We start from the raw sequence: 13,778 nt of genomic DNA, 5'->3' as shown, positions 1-13,778 counted from the left end.
ATTTATAAATCTTTTAAATCAGGTTGGGTCTGGATTAGCCAGCAGGTGGGTCCAGATCCGGAACACGGTCCGCTAATCAATCACCTCTGCGCTATGGTCTTGCCTTTATGTTAATTCCAGCAGTACTGCAAATTTAGACCTTTTTTGCATTAGCTGCTTCTACAGCTATCGTACTACTTACTTAAATTTTCAATATAAGGACTGTCACAATAAGGTAATAGCATAAAAGCCAATTTCTATTAATACGATACCATGTAATCTGAACCTTGAATATATATAATTATCCTGTATCCCATACCCCACCATGTTTACTTAAAGAGCACTTTAAAGAATTAATACAGTGCTGACCAAAGTGCTGCACAACAGATAAAACACAAAAAATCAAAGCAATTATTATTGTAAAAAAAAGAATACAATAAAAGCAATATGACATAATTGTACAATCATTTAACAGAACTATTGTTGAATTTGCTTTTTGTTAAAATCTATCTTTTAGAAACCACCAATAGCATCAGTTCAACTGAATGCTGCTTTAGTGAATTTTTGGTAAATCAATGATTAGCCATTTTTACATCAGCAAGTTTGTGTCCTAATATGAGTGAAATATAACAGAACCATGTTATAAAATAGAAACTGTTATATTATTCTGTTCTATGATTACATATTTACACTTTTATTACCAATTAATTTTAGCTTTGTTAAAATTTTCTCACTGCTCATATTTACATATTGAGAAATTGTTCAATTTATTCGCAAGCTGGACCGATTGTAACATTTTCAATTTTAAGCAGTAATGGTAAATTGTATATGTAAATTGTAACATTTTAACCCTGTAATGCCAAATGAATCATATTTGATACATACGGTTTCTGAAATGTTTTGAGTCTGACACCTTTTGCATAATTTAACGGTAAAAACCTTGCTCAAAATCCTATTGTACACAATCAGATATACCTGACAACAGCCAGTAGAAGACTACACAAAAAAATTATCTTGACTTATCGCATAGTAATAAATTATTAATATCAAAAATGTATTTCTGTTTTTTCTTTTTACATATTTTGTTAAAAGGCCAAACTTCAAACCAAAAAAAAGTAATTTTCTGTTTTGTTTTATTCTTGGATCGGGCTTTAAAGGGTTAAATTTTAGGCAGTAAAGGTAAATATGAAAGGCTTTCAGTAATGTTTCACAATCGGGATTATTTTGTGTCAGTGCATCAGCATTGCACCAGCAGGTAATCCAGACATGACAGTAGCTGAGCAGGACAAGAGGTAGACCACAGTCTAGTCTAGATGACAGCAAGTTGAGACACTTGACAGGCCCCAGATAAAAATCCCTGTCCTCCTGACGGCTTGTGGCGCTCACAAATCTGGACGGTTTTCATCTTCCCTGCCACATGGGATATATCATTCAGCAGCTGACAGGCTCAGCTGTCAGCGCCAGGGCCCGAGAGCTGCTCCTCATGCAAACATGTTCGCATAGCTGAACACATGGGTGAACAGTAAATGCTAGCAAAAATCTTCAGCCTTGCTACAACATCTTCTCTGCCTCAGAGAACTTGAAGTGCTTGTAAAGCACACACATTGAAAAGACATTTTCCAAGCCTTGTTACTCTCCAAAATCAGAAAGAGTACACTTGAGGTAGATGAAGCAGCAATATGCCAGAAAAGAAAAGAATCCAAGTTTGGCTGAGTGTTTCAACAGAAAGCCCCTTGTGTTTTTCAAAGTATTGTGAAGTGGAGCTGCCGTCACATGTTGAAAAGCAGTGGAATAGTGACTGCATCTCACCAACCATGGTGGAATCATACAGCTTCCTTATGTCCACAAAGAAAAATTAAAAAAAGATGCAAATTAAATAGAAAGGCTCACCACCAAAAGTTATCTGCATTAGAGAAGATATTTTTGTGTGTTGTATTTTCAGCAAAACTTTAAAGCTGTGATATATTTAAAATGGAGCCTAGGCGGAAGTTAAACTGAATAAACTCGTTACTCGCCTTCATCCGCCTCCGACACAAGCTAATCTTTCCTGGATTTGCTCCGCATATCCATTTGGAAACCTTCCATTGAAGTAATTTTGGGAAGGGGCGAAAATACTGATTAGCTGATTGGCCTATGTTGGTGATAGACGGGCCAAATAAACCAATCAGATCAACGAAGCATATTACGTAACTCTTGCCGAAACCAGTCGGGAGAAGAGCAAAAACATCTTTTCCTCTGAGAAAAGCCTCCAGAGCAGTGTTTTGCTCTTCTTTCAGTGAGGAAATACTCTGTAATTCCGATAAAACTTGCTCGATAGCCACGCTAACGCTAGTTTCATCGGCTGAAGCCGCCATGTTCTTTAGACTGAACTGTCGCGCTTCTCGTTGCGTCACACCTCAACCCGCCTCAAAGCCAACGCTGATTGGACGTTCGTTTGGTGAACGGCTCCAAATTTTCTTTAACGGAAAGTAGCCACACTGATCTGCGAGTGAAACCTTGAAGGCTTGCGAGATCAGGATGGTCTCACGAGGCTAAAGCTAATCAGCTTCTCCACAAAAGCCCAATCAGCATCCAAAGTTATCTTAAAAGATCTCCAATCCACAACTCTGTCTGCTACCCAAAGCGCAGGCGGTGGTTGCGCTATGTCTGCCTTCAATTCGAACGACCCCATTTCAACCCACCTCCAGCCCGTCCTCCACCATCTTAGCTAATTCTGAAAATTTTAAAAACCAATCCACTGGACTTTGTTTTCAAGGTTTGAAGACGTTTCGCTTTCCATCCAGGAAGCTTTCTCAATTCAAAAAGGCTGGATTCCCATTAAGTTTGACACCAAAAAAACAAGGCCTTGTATTGCTTGAAAAGAAGCAAATTGACCTGATGAGCGGGTCGTTTGGTTCCATTGTTAGCCTGTAATATCTGAAACCTGTCTATGATTGTGAAAGGTTGGTCGTTAAGGGGGGGATTGTTCATAGCTAATGCTTCATAAGAGTTTCATTCCTCCCAGAGTCTTATTGCGTTCCTTATCTCATCTCAACCGGTCCGGCAGAAGACCACCATGTTGAGCATAATTCTGCCAGGGGTTTCTTCCCATTAGGGAGTTTTTCCTCTCCACTGTCGCTTTATGCTTGTTCATCATGAAGCAAGCTGAACGTCCATCTTCTAGGTTCCTGAGTGAAGCATCCAGTGCACTGTATCAGCTCAAACAGTCCACTGGATCTCTCCTTACATCTCAAACACACCGTCTGACCAACTTCATCCATCTCCACTCCACCACCATTAGGCCTGGGGGCAAAAAACATCCCTGTTCTTTACTCCTGTTCATGCTTATCAAACAAAATTCATCACTATGTTTCCTGCCGAGGTCTGAGCATCAAAGACTAAAGTAATTGTACCAATAAAATTTCTCTAATCGTCTTTTCTTTCCTTATGAGTTTTTCAGATTGAACTGTGTTCTATTGCTCTGGTCTCTGTGATATGCTCCACGGCTCTATCCCTGTTAAAGATCCCAGACATCCCTTTTAAACTCATGCAACGCCAGTGTAGAATCATTTGTTTTAACTTTTGCTTTTCTCAAAAATTAAACTGATGAATTTCGTATTTGTTTGTAGTACAGACCTCTTCATTCTGCAGTCGGATGTTTTGTAGGAGCACAAAGGGTAACAGGGACTGAGTAGAGCTGAGATTGTAACAACTGCGAGGCTCCGTGGAGATAACCTTTTCCAGAAGCAGCAGGAACCAAATTACTGCAGGCGGCCAAGAAATTTCATCAAAACATGAACTGTTTCAGCGCTGACATCAATTTTAGCCCAGCGCTAAAAGCCCAACTCTGAATCCATCTGGTCTAATGCTTTCTAGTTGTATGTAAATGGATTTCTCTGAAACCTCCTCTGATTGAGATGTTAATCTAAGACAGGGCGTCAGAGTAATGGAGAGATGTTGCACAGGTGGGGGCTTTTGCATAGCTGAAATTGGCTCTTGGCTATGAAATTACTCTTCTTTGTATTGCAGAGTGGGGTATCAGCCAAGTGTCTTTTTATAACACGAGTTAGGAAACACATGCATGTTGTGCGTGTAGTAGCTGCCTGAATCCTAACATTGTCTAATTAATTTACCTGATGCATGAAACTTGCACTCAGCGACTGCACTCATAGAGCTATTGATTGGGTTACTATTGTTCTACACCTGATGGGCCTCAAGTTTCAATGGATCTTTAATTTAATTCATTCCCTGCAATTAAATCTGTATTGGGAGCCACAGTGCTTATTTTTTTCACCTTTTGTCGTGCTTTCTTCCTCCTCTCATTTTTTCCAGTTTCACCAAAAATGAGAGCTCTCCTCCTGATTCTTTTTTTTTTTTTTTTTTTGTTTTGTGCAGCTTTCCTACAGAGGAGATGTCTGTGACTATATCGTTATACTCTGCCTTGAAAATTATTATATCAGTCTAATTTTATCATCATTTTGGTGATTTTACTGTACAATAATAAAATATCAAATATGCAAATGATAAACCTACACAAACCACAAAAAAAGCTTCAATTGGAAGGCAATAAGACTTTCACTCAGTAAAAAAGAGGGGGATGAGTGTAGTTTCAGCTTCCAAGCATTTACATTTCAGTCATAGAACTTATTCCCAAGAAGTTAAATAAGCTCTCCCAATATGATTCAAAAGACTAATCACATAGCCCATGCACAGCAAAAGGTTCGAACAATCCAGAAGAACAAAGGGTGGCTAATTGATTAGCATCTGACTTGGAATGTGTCCAGGAGGCTGGACCTCCATGCTGCTGAAATACAGCAGTTCTTACGTTGTAGAGATTACTTTTAGGAACGAAATTGAGAGATTGTTTAGAGAGTTCAGCATTTTTACCTTCTCTTCTTTGTGGTTGCCACTATTCACCAATAAATGAAATAATATTGGTCAGCTGGCTCTGATACACATGTGGTGCTTTTGGTTGACTCCATATGGTTACATGTGTGGAGAGAGGAACAAGAGGTGGAAATTTGTACCAAACTTTGAATTGAATTGACTAAGGGAAAATTGAACTTTGGTGAGTTTGGGGTTTTATTAAATCTACATTTTGTAATAATCTTGGTTCTGTTGGTTTTTCTCTAAGTTTTCAGTTTCAAGTTCATCCAGGTTTTTTCCTTGTTTTCTGGCTTTATTGGTGTGTTCTGGATTCATTTAAGTTTCTTAGGTTTTTCTTTGTCTGTCCTCTGTTGCCCCCTTGTGTTTTCTTTTCCCTTGGCTTCCTCCTCAGCTCTACTCACACCTGCTCCTTATCAGCTCGTTAGTCCTTCCTTTGTTCAGTCAGCCATAAATACACTCCCTCAGTCCCTCAGTGCTGGTTCCTCAGCTTACTTTTCCTCACTGGCTCCTTGATGGTTTTCCCATCAAGGATGTCTCCATGATGAACCAGAACCATGATGTCTCCATGGTTCTGGTTTGTGTTTTATTTTTATGTTGGATTTTTGGATACCTGTTTTTGTTGCCTGTTCTTTCATTAAATCTTTTAAGAACTCAGCCCCGCCTGTCAGCCTCTGCATTTGGGTCCTCACAAAAACCTCCAAACAAATCGTGACAGAAATGAATCTAGAACACACCAATAAAGCTAGAAAACAAGGAAAAACCTGGATGAACTTGAAACTGAAAACTTAGAGAAAAACCAACAGAACCAAGATCATTACACTACGTCTATTATTATTACCTGGACATTGAAACTGTGGTCCTTTGTAATAAACTGTCTTTTATTTTTTAAATTAAACGTTTCAAAAATGTTTCAGTATATGAGATTTACCAGTGTTTCTAGAAATAGAATACAATAATCTCCTTATGCTCCATCTGTAAATATTATATTTTTCATGAACGTGATATTATGTTCCATGTCTTGGCAAAACGTTATTCATCATAAAAAAAACATATGTCATTCATGGGGATAAAAGTAGCACTTTGTCTTTTTTTGAGAGCCAGACCTTTCAGGATGTTTTAGGAGAACTGCCATCTAGGGAAACCAACCAATGAAAGGACACTAACTGAGCTACATTTAACAGTTGTAAAAAGTAATCTGAGCCATATTTAACAGTTGTAAAAAGTAAATAGAGCAAAAAAGAGAGAAAAGGCCAACAGCAGATTCATTCCCTATCCACACATATAGCTTTGTACACAGATGTCTTGAGAAGCTATTAATGGAAAGAAATAGGATAAAGGGCAATGTTCTTGTCCAGGGCTAGTCTACACAGCTCTGCCCTGCAAATTCAACATGAAAACCAAGAATGAAGAAAGTTCAGACTAAGCTTGAACAAAGAACCAATGAGGCTCTACTACGACTTCAAAACATCACATATATCTCCCACTCTCAGTGCTAAGAATTAAATGTAAATGTTGTTATCCTTTTTTTTTGTTTAACATTTTTAAGTTGGATTTTTTTTGGATTCCTGTTTTTGCTGCCTGATATTTCATTAAATATTTAAAGAACTCACCCCTGCCTGTCAGTCTCTGCATTTGGGTCCTCAAACCACAACTAAACCCTGACAATAGAAAAACCAACAGAACCAAGATCATTACAGATTTTGGGTATGCCATATCAGTCTTATGGGTCTATGTAGAATTTGTGGTAGAAACAGTAGGCAAATCTTTACAAATAAAAACCAAAATGTTCAGGAAATCATTTATCTCTTTTGTTCCACTTTAGAATTTACTTACATTTGTTCTGACCTATTTCCTGAGAGAACTATGTCTACTTTTCCGAGATACTGTGTATTTACACGTCTTGATCAGCGTTTGTTTTAAACATAATCTGTTTATAGAATAAATATTCAGAGTGGCTATATTTTTATCAATTTACATTACGGTTTATCATATGATTTATTCAAAGAGTAAACTGCACAAATCAACTTGAAATACATGTAATTTTGCAAAAGACTTGATTTTCTTGGGGATTTTAGGTCAGGGGTGCTCAACTTCAGTCCTCAAGAGTTACTGTCCTGCAACTTTTGGTTGTATCCCATTTTTAACACAAATGAGTGTTAAAAATGAATCAAATGAGTGGCTCATCAAAATGGCTCTGCTGAGCTAAATGAGAGGAACTGAGCATTTAAATTCAGGAGTGTTAGAGGAGAGATGTATTGAAATATTTCAGGATGGTAGCTCTTAAGGACTGAACATGATTTCATTATCAGTTATGAGTACACATCTGTTATTGCATACATAAAAGAGCCCAGATGCTTTGCTCAACAGATTCTTAATTGTCCAAAAATCAAATCATCAAAAGATAAAAAATCGGATTAATAAATTTTATCAATCAATTGCTGAGTCCTAGTGCAAACCAATGAAGGGGAAGCTTTATGAAATGCTAAAATAAATACATAATAAATAAAAATTATGATGGAATCGAATAAACACAATAAAAATTTACATATATGATTAGTTATTGGTTCTTTTTGAAAGAATTACGTTCTACCTAAAGCTAGTTTCTCCTCAATTTTGTGACCAGGATTAAAATGAGCAGCAATTTTATATCACGGGTTTATTTAAGAAAAAAACACACAAATCTTAAGTTTTTTATTCTGTTTCCACAACCTAAATTAGTAACTAGTGGTGACCCTTGTTCTTTTTCTTTTATTCTTGTTATTTAGTGAATAACCTCAGCATCTTTTAAACAGACATGACCAGCGTGATCATCGACGGACTGAAACCAGAGACTACCTACGAGGTCAAGATGTCCGCCATCAACGGGAAAGGCGAGGGCGAGAGCAGCCGTACCAGCCTTTTTAAGACGGAGCCAGTCCGTAAGTTCATCCTTGACCTCTCTAATCTCTGCTCTAAGCAAGTGTTGCCCTGACCCTGCAGCTTTGAACCTAATGCAGCTCACTTCCCCGCCTGCTCACATCCAGCAGAGCCCAGATGCTTCGCTCCTCTTTTCTCATGCCAAACCCCACTGTAGTCTTTTACCATCTAGGCCAGATGACAACAAGAAGTGAAAAATCTCCCACCATTTCATAATTTTCATCATAATTCAGCCGCTTAACATAATATGTATGGTATTGTGTGTTTCAGTCCTTATACATGTGCAAGATTCCTCACAGCCAAGGTGATTTAGTTAGACTTTTCTTTTTGGAAAGTTCATGCACATTCTTGAATCTGATTTACACTTTGCTGCAGTGAGATACCGCCTCTGTATTTATAGATCGCTGGCAGCATGAATTTTTGATATCACAACCACAGGTCAAGTCCTCCTGAGGAGTGTTTAGATGTTGTGATAGTGAAGACAGTGCGTGATAAAGAGCTGAGGCATTTCAGGAGTCTTTGAACAGCTTTTTTTTTTTTTTTATGTGTTTTGATGAAAAGGAGCAATGGCATGTAAGGGAGGGAGAATATTAGGAACACGGTGATCTCCAATTTTTTTTTTTTCCTAAAGGGGTGCTTTTTTATGCAAGCATCAATCTCAGTGTGTCCTCTCCAAATAAGTACATCACTACCACATCCTTTCCTTAATTCTGCATCTCCTACATAAAAACATGATGGTGTGCTACTAAGAAAAATATATAACTTTTAGGTTTCTGGTGGTTCCCAGCACTAAGGGTTAAGTGGGAGAAATACAGGGTCAGTTTAGGAGTGAGCTGCAGGACTTAATTGTGCAAACATTCTTAGGGTTTATTGTAACAGGATTAATATGTTACAATTATGAACATTGCAATAAAAACAAGAATTCAACGGAAATTAATTTAAATTATTTTATTGTAGAATAGTAACAAAGATGCATTAAGGTCAAGCTTACAAAATGAAGCTACTTATACCTAATTCAGTTTTCTGCTGCTTTGCACATGCAGCCAGGCTATAAGATACACAATTTCTTTTATTTTGCAAGTCCCACCTGTTTTATTTAGGTCATCAAACATGTAAAGCATCCTGCTTTTTTACCACCACCAGTAAAGATGTGTAAAACCCTTTGAATAAATATTTTATTGCAGTTGCACAACACAACACCCCCTAGTAATGTGATAATACTGACTGTGCCTTAATTTGTGTTTTTATTAGTTTGTTTAACCTATTGATTAGTTCTATTATATTTTTATCTTTTTATGGAAAACTAGTAAAAAGTACCACGCAAAAATTATTAAATTAAAATGTCTGTTTTTACATTTAATACAATTCAATTCAGTTTATTTCTATAGCACGAATTTACAACATGTCATCTCAAGGCACTTTACAGTTCACCAAATCATGAAGTCAACTTTAAGTTTTCTATCTCGTGAAAACCAGCTGATTGCATCGACTCATTGACTCTTCAGCACAGTGGCGGCTGGTGAAAAATATTTTTGGTGGGGCTGATATAGCCTAGTGTATGTCTCCAACTAACCCGGAATAAGAATTCAAATAAACAATTGGACAATACATACAATTTAACAGTAATGATTTAATTTACTATATAATAACAGTAACAGTGATGATTTGGGTCACTGTGACGGGGTTCTTTGGCCTCCAAGAATCCAGTCTCAGTCGGGTTACCGGTGTTGGTGATTTATTGAGCTCAAAAACTCAAAACAGGGTGCAAAAGAAACTAAACATATACAAGATACTCTGGGCCTCAGCCTCCCTCCAGTTACCAGCAATGTAACAAAGAAACAGAAAACAAAAATTGCCACTTTTCTTCCCACAGCCCTCATTAAATAGTTTAAGCCCCTCACCTCAGGGTCTCTTATTTCTGATTTCTTCTCATTAATCAGTTTTGTCCATATATTACCTCCACAAACAATTGATGTACAAAAACAAATAATTTTTACAACTTAATTCTTTTACACAGATTCATTGACTTATTCAATTACACCAAACTGGGTTTGAACCCAGCAAAGACGCAGCCAGACTGAAGATGACAAGTCCCCGCATAAACACGTACACACCCACACCCCCCACATACCCACACACACACACACACACACACACACACACGGCTAACCCCACTGAAATATTAAGTGTGCACCCTCAATAGCAGGTAACCAGGACAGCTTGTGTGTTTTAAGTTAATAGAGCTACTGATCTCAGCGCGAGTGTATTGGTCCTCACAAACACAGTATAACAGGAATGTGTGTGTGGCGCGCAAAGTTAGAGAGGTTGTTTTAAGCGACGAGGTGGATTCGTCACAGTCACAATAACCATGAAATGAAATGTTCATATCATACAACAGGGATGTTCTTCTGGCAAACGGGTAGATAAATAAGGATCTCACCGAATTTGGTGGAAGCTGCATCTCGCTCGTTACATTCGCCATCTTCCCTCTAATTGTCTGCACCTGCGCTTGGGTTCAGAAGAGAAGCCTGTAAAAGCGCAGTATTTTCAGCGCCCCAATACCATAAAGTTCCGAGACGCTGATTGGCCATTAAATTCACCTAGCAATAGTACATGATTGACAGATTCTCTGCAAATGTGGGTCAGTCTGATCACAGCCCCCAGAACAGAGACGGTAGGAGTCTGTCTGTGGAAATCCACAAATTAATGACAGTAGATAGGGAAATGTAGTTTATATAATTTGTTTTGCTTATAGTTACACAGTCTAGAGAGTAAAACAGACATTTATGAGTTAATTTCTAAAAATATATTTTACGTTTCTCTCTTCTTATCAGGGAGGGCGGTGCCCCAGCGCCCCCTATGGGCCGGCCGCCACTGCTTCAGCAATCCCTCATACTAAGCATGGTTGTAGCGACAGTGGAGAGGAAAAACTCCCTTTAAACAGGAAGAAACCTCCAGCAGAACCAGGTTTCAGTGTGAGTGGTCATCTGCTGAGGCCGACTGGGGTTCAAGGTGACAGAAGCAGAGATAATGCTAGGAGTGTCACAGATTGTGACACTAGAAAGTTGGAAAATATGGGTAATGCTGTCAGATTTCTTATGTTTTTGTCAACAATGGGTGGTGAGGTTGCTTGAGGACCCAGATGCAGAGACAAGTGAAGCAGGGATGAGTTCTGAGAGGTTTAATTGTAGACCCAAAAGCAGCAGAAATCCAACTTAAAATATAAAACAAACCAAAATCATGGAGACATCAGGGGAAAGACGAGTCTAAAGAGCCGGGGAGAGTGCGAGCAGAGTAGACTATACAGCAACAAGAAGGAACCAGCACTGAGTGACTGCAGAGGTGGAGTATTTAAGGACAACCAAACAAAAGGATGGACTAACGAGCTGAATGAGGAGCAGGTGTGGGTGGAACTGGCAAGAGGGAATCCAAGGGAAAAGAAAACAATCACAAGGGGGCAACAGAGAGTAACTAAAGAATGCTTGAAGATCATGGAAAATAAAAACAAAAGAACTGATAACAGAAAACTGAAAACTCAGTCTCACAACAAATAAGAACCATAACAGTTTTTTTTTTTACTGAATTAATTGATGTAATATAAAGTTAGTTTTTTTTTTACTTTTTTTTTTGCAATATTATTTTTTGCTAGTGTGAAAAAAAAAACCTTTTTAAAGGGTTTTGCACATCATAACCAGGAGTGCAAAGTAAAAGTTGCTCAAATATTAACATATTAAACAATTCATATCAAAGAGTTTTTTTTTTATTTAGAACCCTAGTTTACCCTAATTCTAGACCATTAACTGGCCCCAGGTCCACTTTTTGAGGTTGATCAGTCAACTCCTGTTTGGACACTGGTGCAGCTCACTTTTGATCCAGTCCCCATCTGACCCAAATACAGGAAACATGCATTTCTTTGATCTAACAATGCACCGTAGCGGGACCTGAAGCCATCCCTGATCCACTGTCTTATGCTGAGCAATGCTGCTGCAGGTATTTAGCGGGTAGTGCAGCGAGCACACTGTCTCCTCAGCCTGATTTACATACCACTATGGGCGCTCCAAAATTAGAAGCAGTTTGGCAAATTAGCTTTTCTTGGCAGTCATAATTATTTTTAAGCTGTAATATCACTAATACGCAGCTCTTACAACTTGAGTAGTTTTCTTCCATTTACTGATCTGTGATCTAGTCATTCCTGTCCAGTAGGAACAGTGATTTTCAGACATGTGTAGAAGTACAGCTGAAATCCACTATCATCCAGACATCGCCTCTGGTGGAGGTGATGCTATTCTCAAAGCTGATTCCATCTCTGTGGATCTGATGAACCTAAAAATGCTAACAGCTTTGTTTGGCTTTCTGAAGTAAAAAACAGTGCCAATTGCTTTGTAATACATGTCCGCCTTGATGAGATGAAACCATCGACAAGCAGACTTTCAACTGCCCTGTGAAATGCCCTTCGCTGGTTAGGTGAATTTCAAGGCAATATGACATTTATGCTAATATACGAGGTTTAGCTCCTAAAGTGTCCTTATGTTCATGTGGAAGTTTTGGTTTGGTTTTCAGCTTGTATGCTTCCCTCTCTCATACTTGGCAACATGTTTTTATTTTGACAAATTTGGTTAGACCAATTTTCCGTTTGTTCAAAGAGACACTCTTGTTAATTAAGTTATAAATTGGGTGCTGAAGACAGTGTTTTTTTTTTTTGTTACATTAACCAGGTAGTGGTGGAATCATTGTTGAGGATAAAGTTGTTTGCACCTTTGATTAAAAAAACAAATCAACAATCCCTCAGTAATAAAGTAGCTGTTTTAAGTCTAGTTGGAAGTGATAGAAACAGCACAGTGCATTCTTGACAGATATTAATATTCCAGGGCTTACAAAAGAGTAAAACAAAATATATGTAGGCTTAATTTAATTTAATATTTATTTAATATTATTTCTATCCTTTGTTGCTTTCTCCATGTCTTTGTTCCAACTTTATTTTACTTGGCTTGTTAAAAAGAGTGACACACAAGTCAGTTAGGTTTTAAATCCTTGTTTTTATTTCATTTCACCTGTTTTTTTATTATCACAAATGTAGTTTTTTTTTTAGCGAAGATTTTTGAGATATCTTTTTAGGTTTTATTTATAAGAATAAAAAACATTTATTAAGCAGTTTTTCAGTAATTGGGATATAATTAAATTATCATACAGTTCTGTAATTTAATGCAAAGTTAAGAAGATGACAGATACTGGAGCTAACGTTACAGAAGGCAGCTATTTGAGCAACTCAGGCCTTTTAAACACTTCAGCTGGATTGCATATTTGTCCTTATCCAAGACAAATATGCAGTCATTCATGCAAAAGTAGAAACTACCATGTATTAAGTTCATATACTGTACACTATATGGACATGGTAGTTATAATTTTTTTATTGAATTAATTTTGTGCTGATGTGATATAACCAGTTGTCTTTTATGTAAAAAACTTGTCATCGAACTTAAACGTATAGAGGATGATTATTTCCGGGTGGATCATCTAAATAATTGACCCTCCTAATTTTCAATCATTCCGGTGATATTTTTACATAAGGCGGTCCTACGTTCTCGTCCTGTTCGCTACCTTTTTCTGCGCACTTTCAGGCGTATATCTGTGTTGAGCTACGGTTTCAGACAGTCATTGAAGCTCACCTTTCTCACCGCGGTTATTTGAAAATGGCCGAGGGTCGTAAGAGAAAGTGTCTACGAAGCGTATGAGAAGAAAAGAAAGGCCTCAGAAGAGGGAGATATATCCCATAATGCTTTGTAAGATCTCCTCTCAAAGCATTATGGGATTCGCTGTCACAGCGCACCACTGTGACAGCAAACGACTAATGACAAAGATGGAGCAGGCACCATGCAGTGGAGGTGGGGTTGCCTGATGAACGTGGAGCAAAAAGTAGTGATCTTCTGTTCGAACGGTCAGTTAACTGAGTTCACTATAAAGTCAACTAGTGATTGAGAGGTTTAGGGGTTAGAGTGGATGTTCAGACACAGGAAGCT

The 13,778-nt window shown here is 38.0% G+C and overlaps 1 protein-coding gene across 1 annotated transcript in view; it reads left to right on the top strand.

Annotated features, from left to right (window-relative positions):
• The window catches only part of ncam1a (neural cell adhesion molecule 1a), a 473,099-nt gene that overhangs the window by 393,648 nt on the left and 65,673 nt on the right, over nt 1-13,778 (top strand). Inside the window, exon 13 of the mRNA XM_038290373.1 lies at nt 7,638-7,763. Within this exon, the coding sequence (XP_038146301.1) occupies nt 7,638-7,763 (126 nt within the window). The remainder of the gene's footprint in view (nt 1-7,637; nt 7,764-13,778) is intronic.

The sequence above is a fragment of the Cyprinodon tularosa genome, unplaced genomic scaffold (genome assembly GCF_016077235.1).
Source record: "Cyprinodon tularosa strain WSP-4 unplaced genomic scaffold, ASM1607723v1 ctg28, whole genome shotgun sequence".
Classification (NCBI taxonomy): domain Eukaryota; kingdom Metazoa; phylum Chordata; class Actinopteri; order Cyprinodontiformes; family Cyprinodontidae; genus Cyprinodon; species Cyprinodon tularosa.
This window is presented reverse-complemented; position numbering and strand designations above follow the sequence as displayed.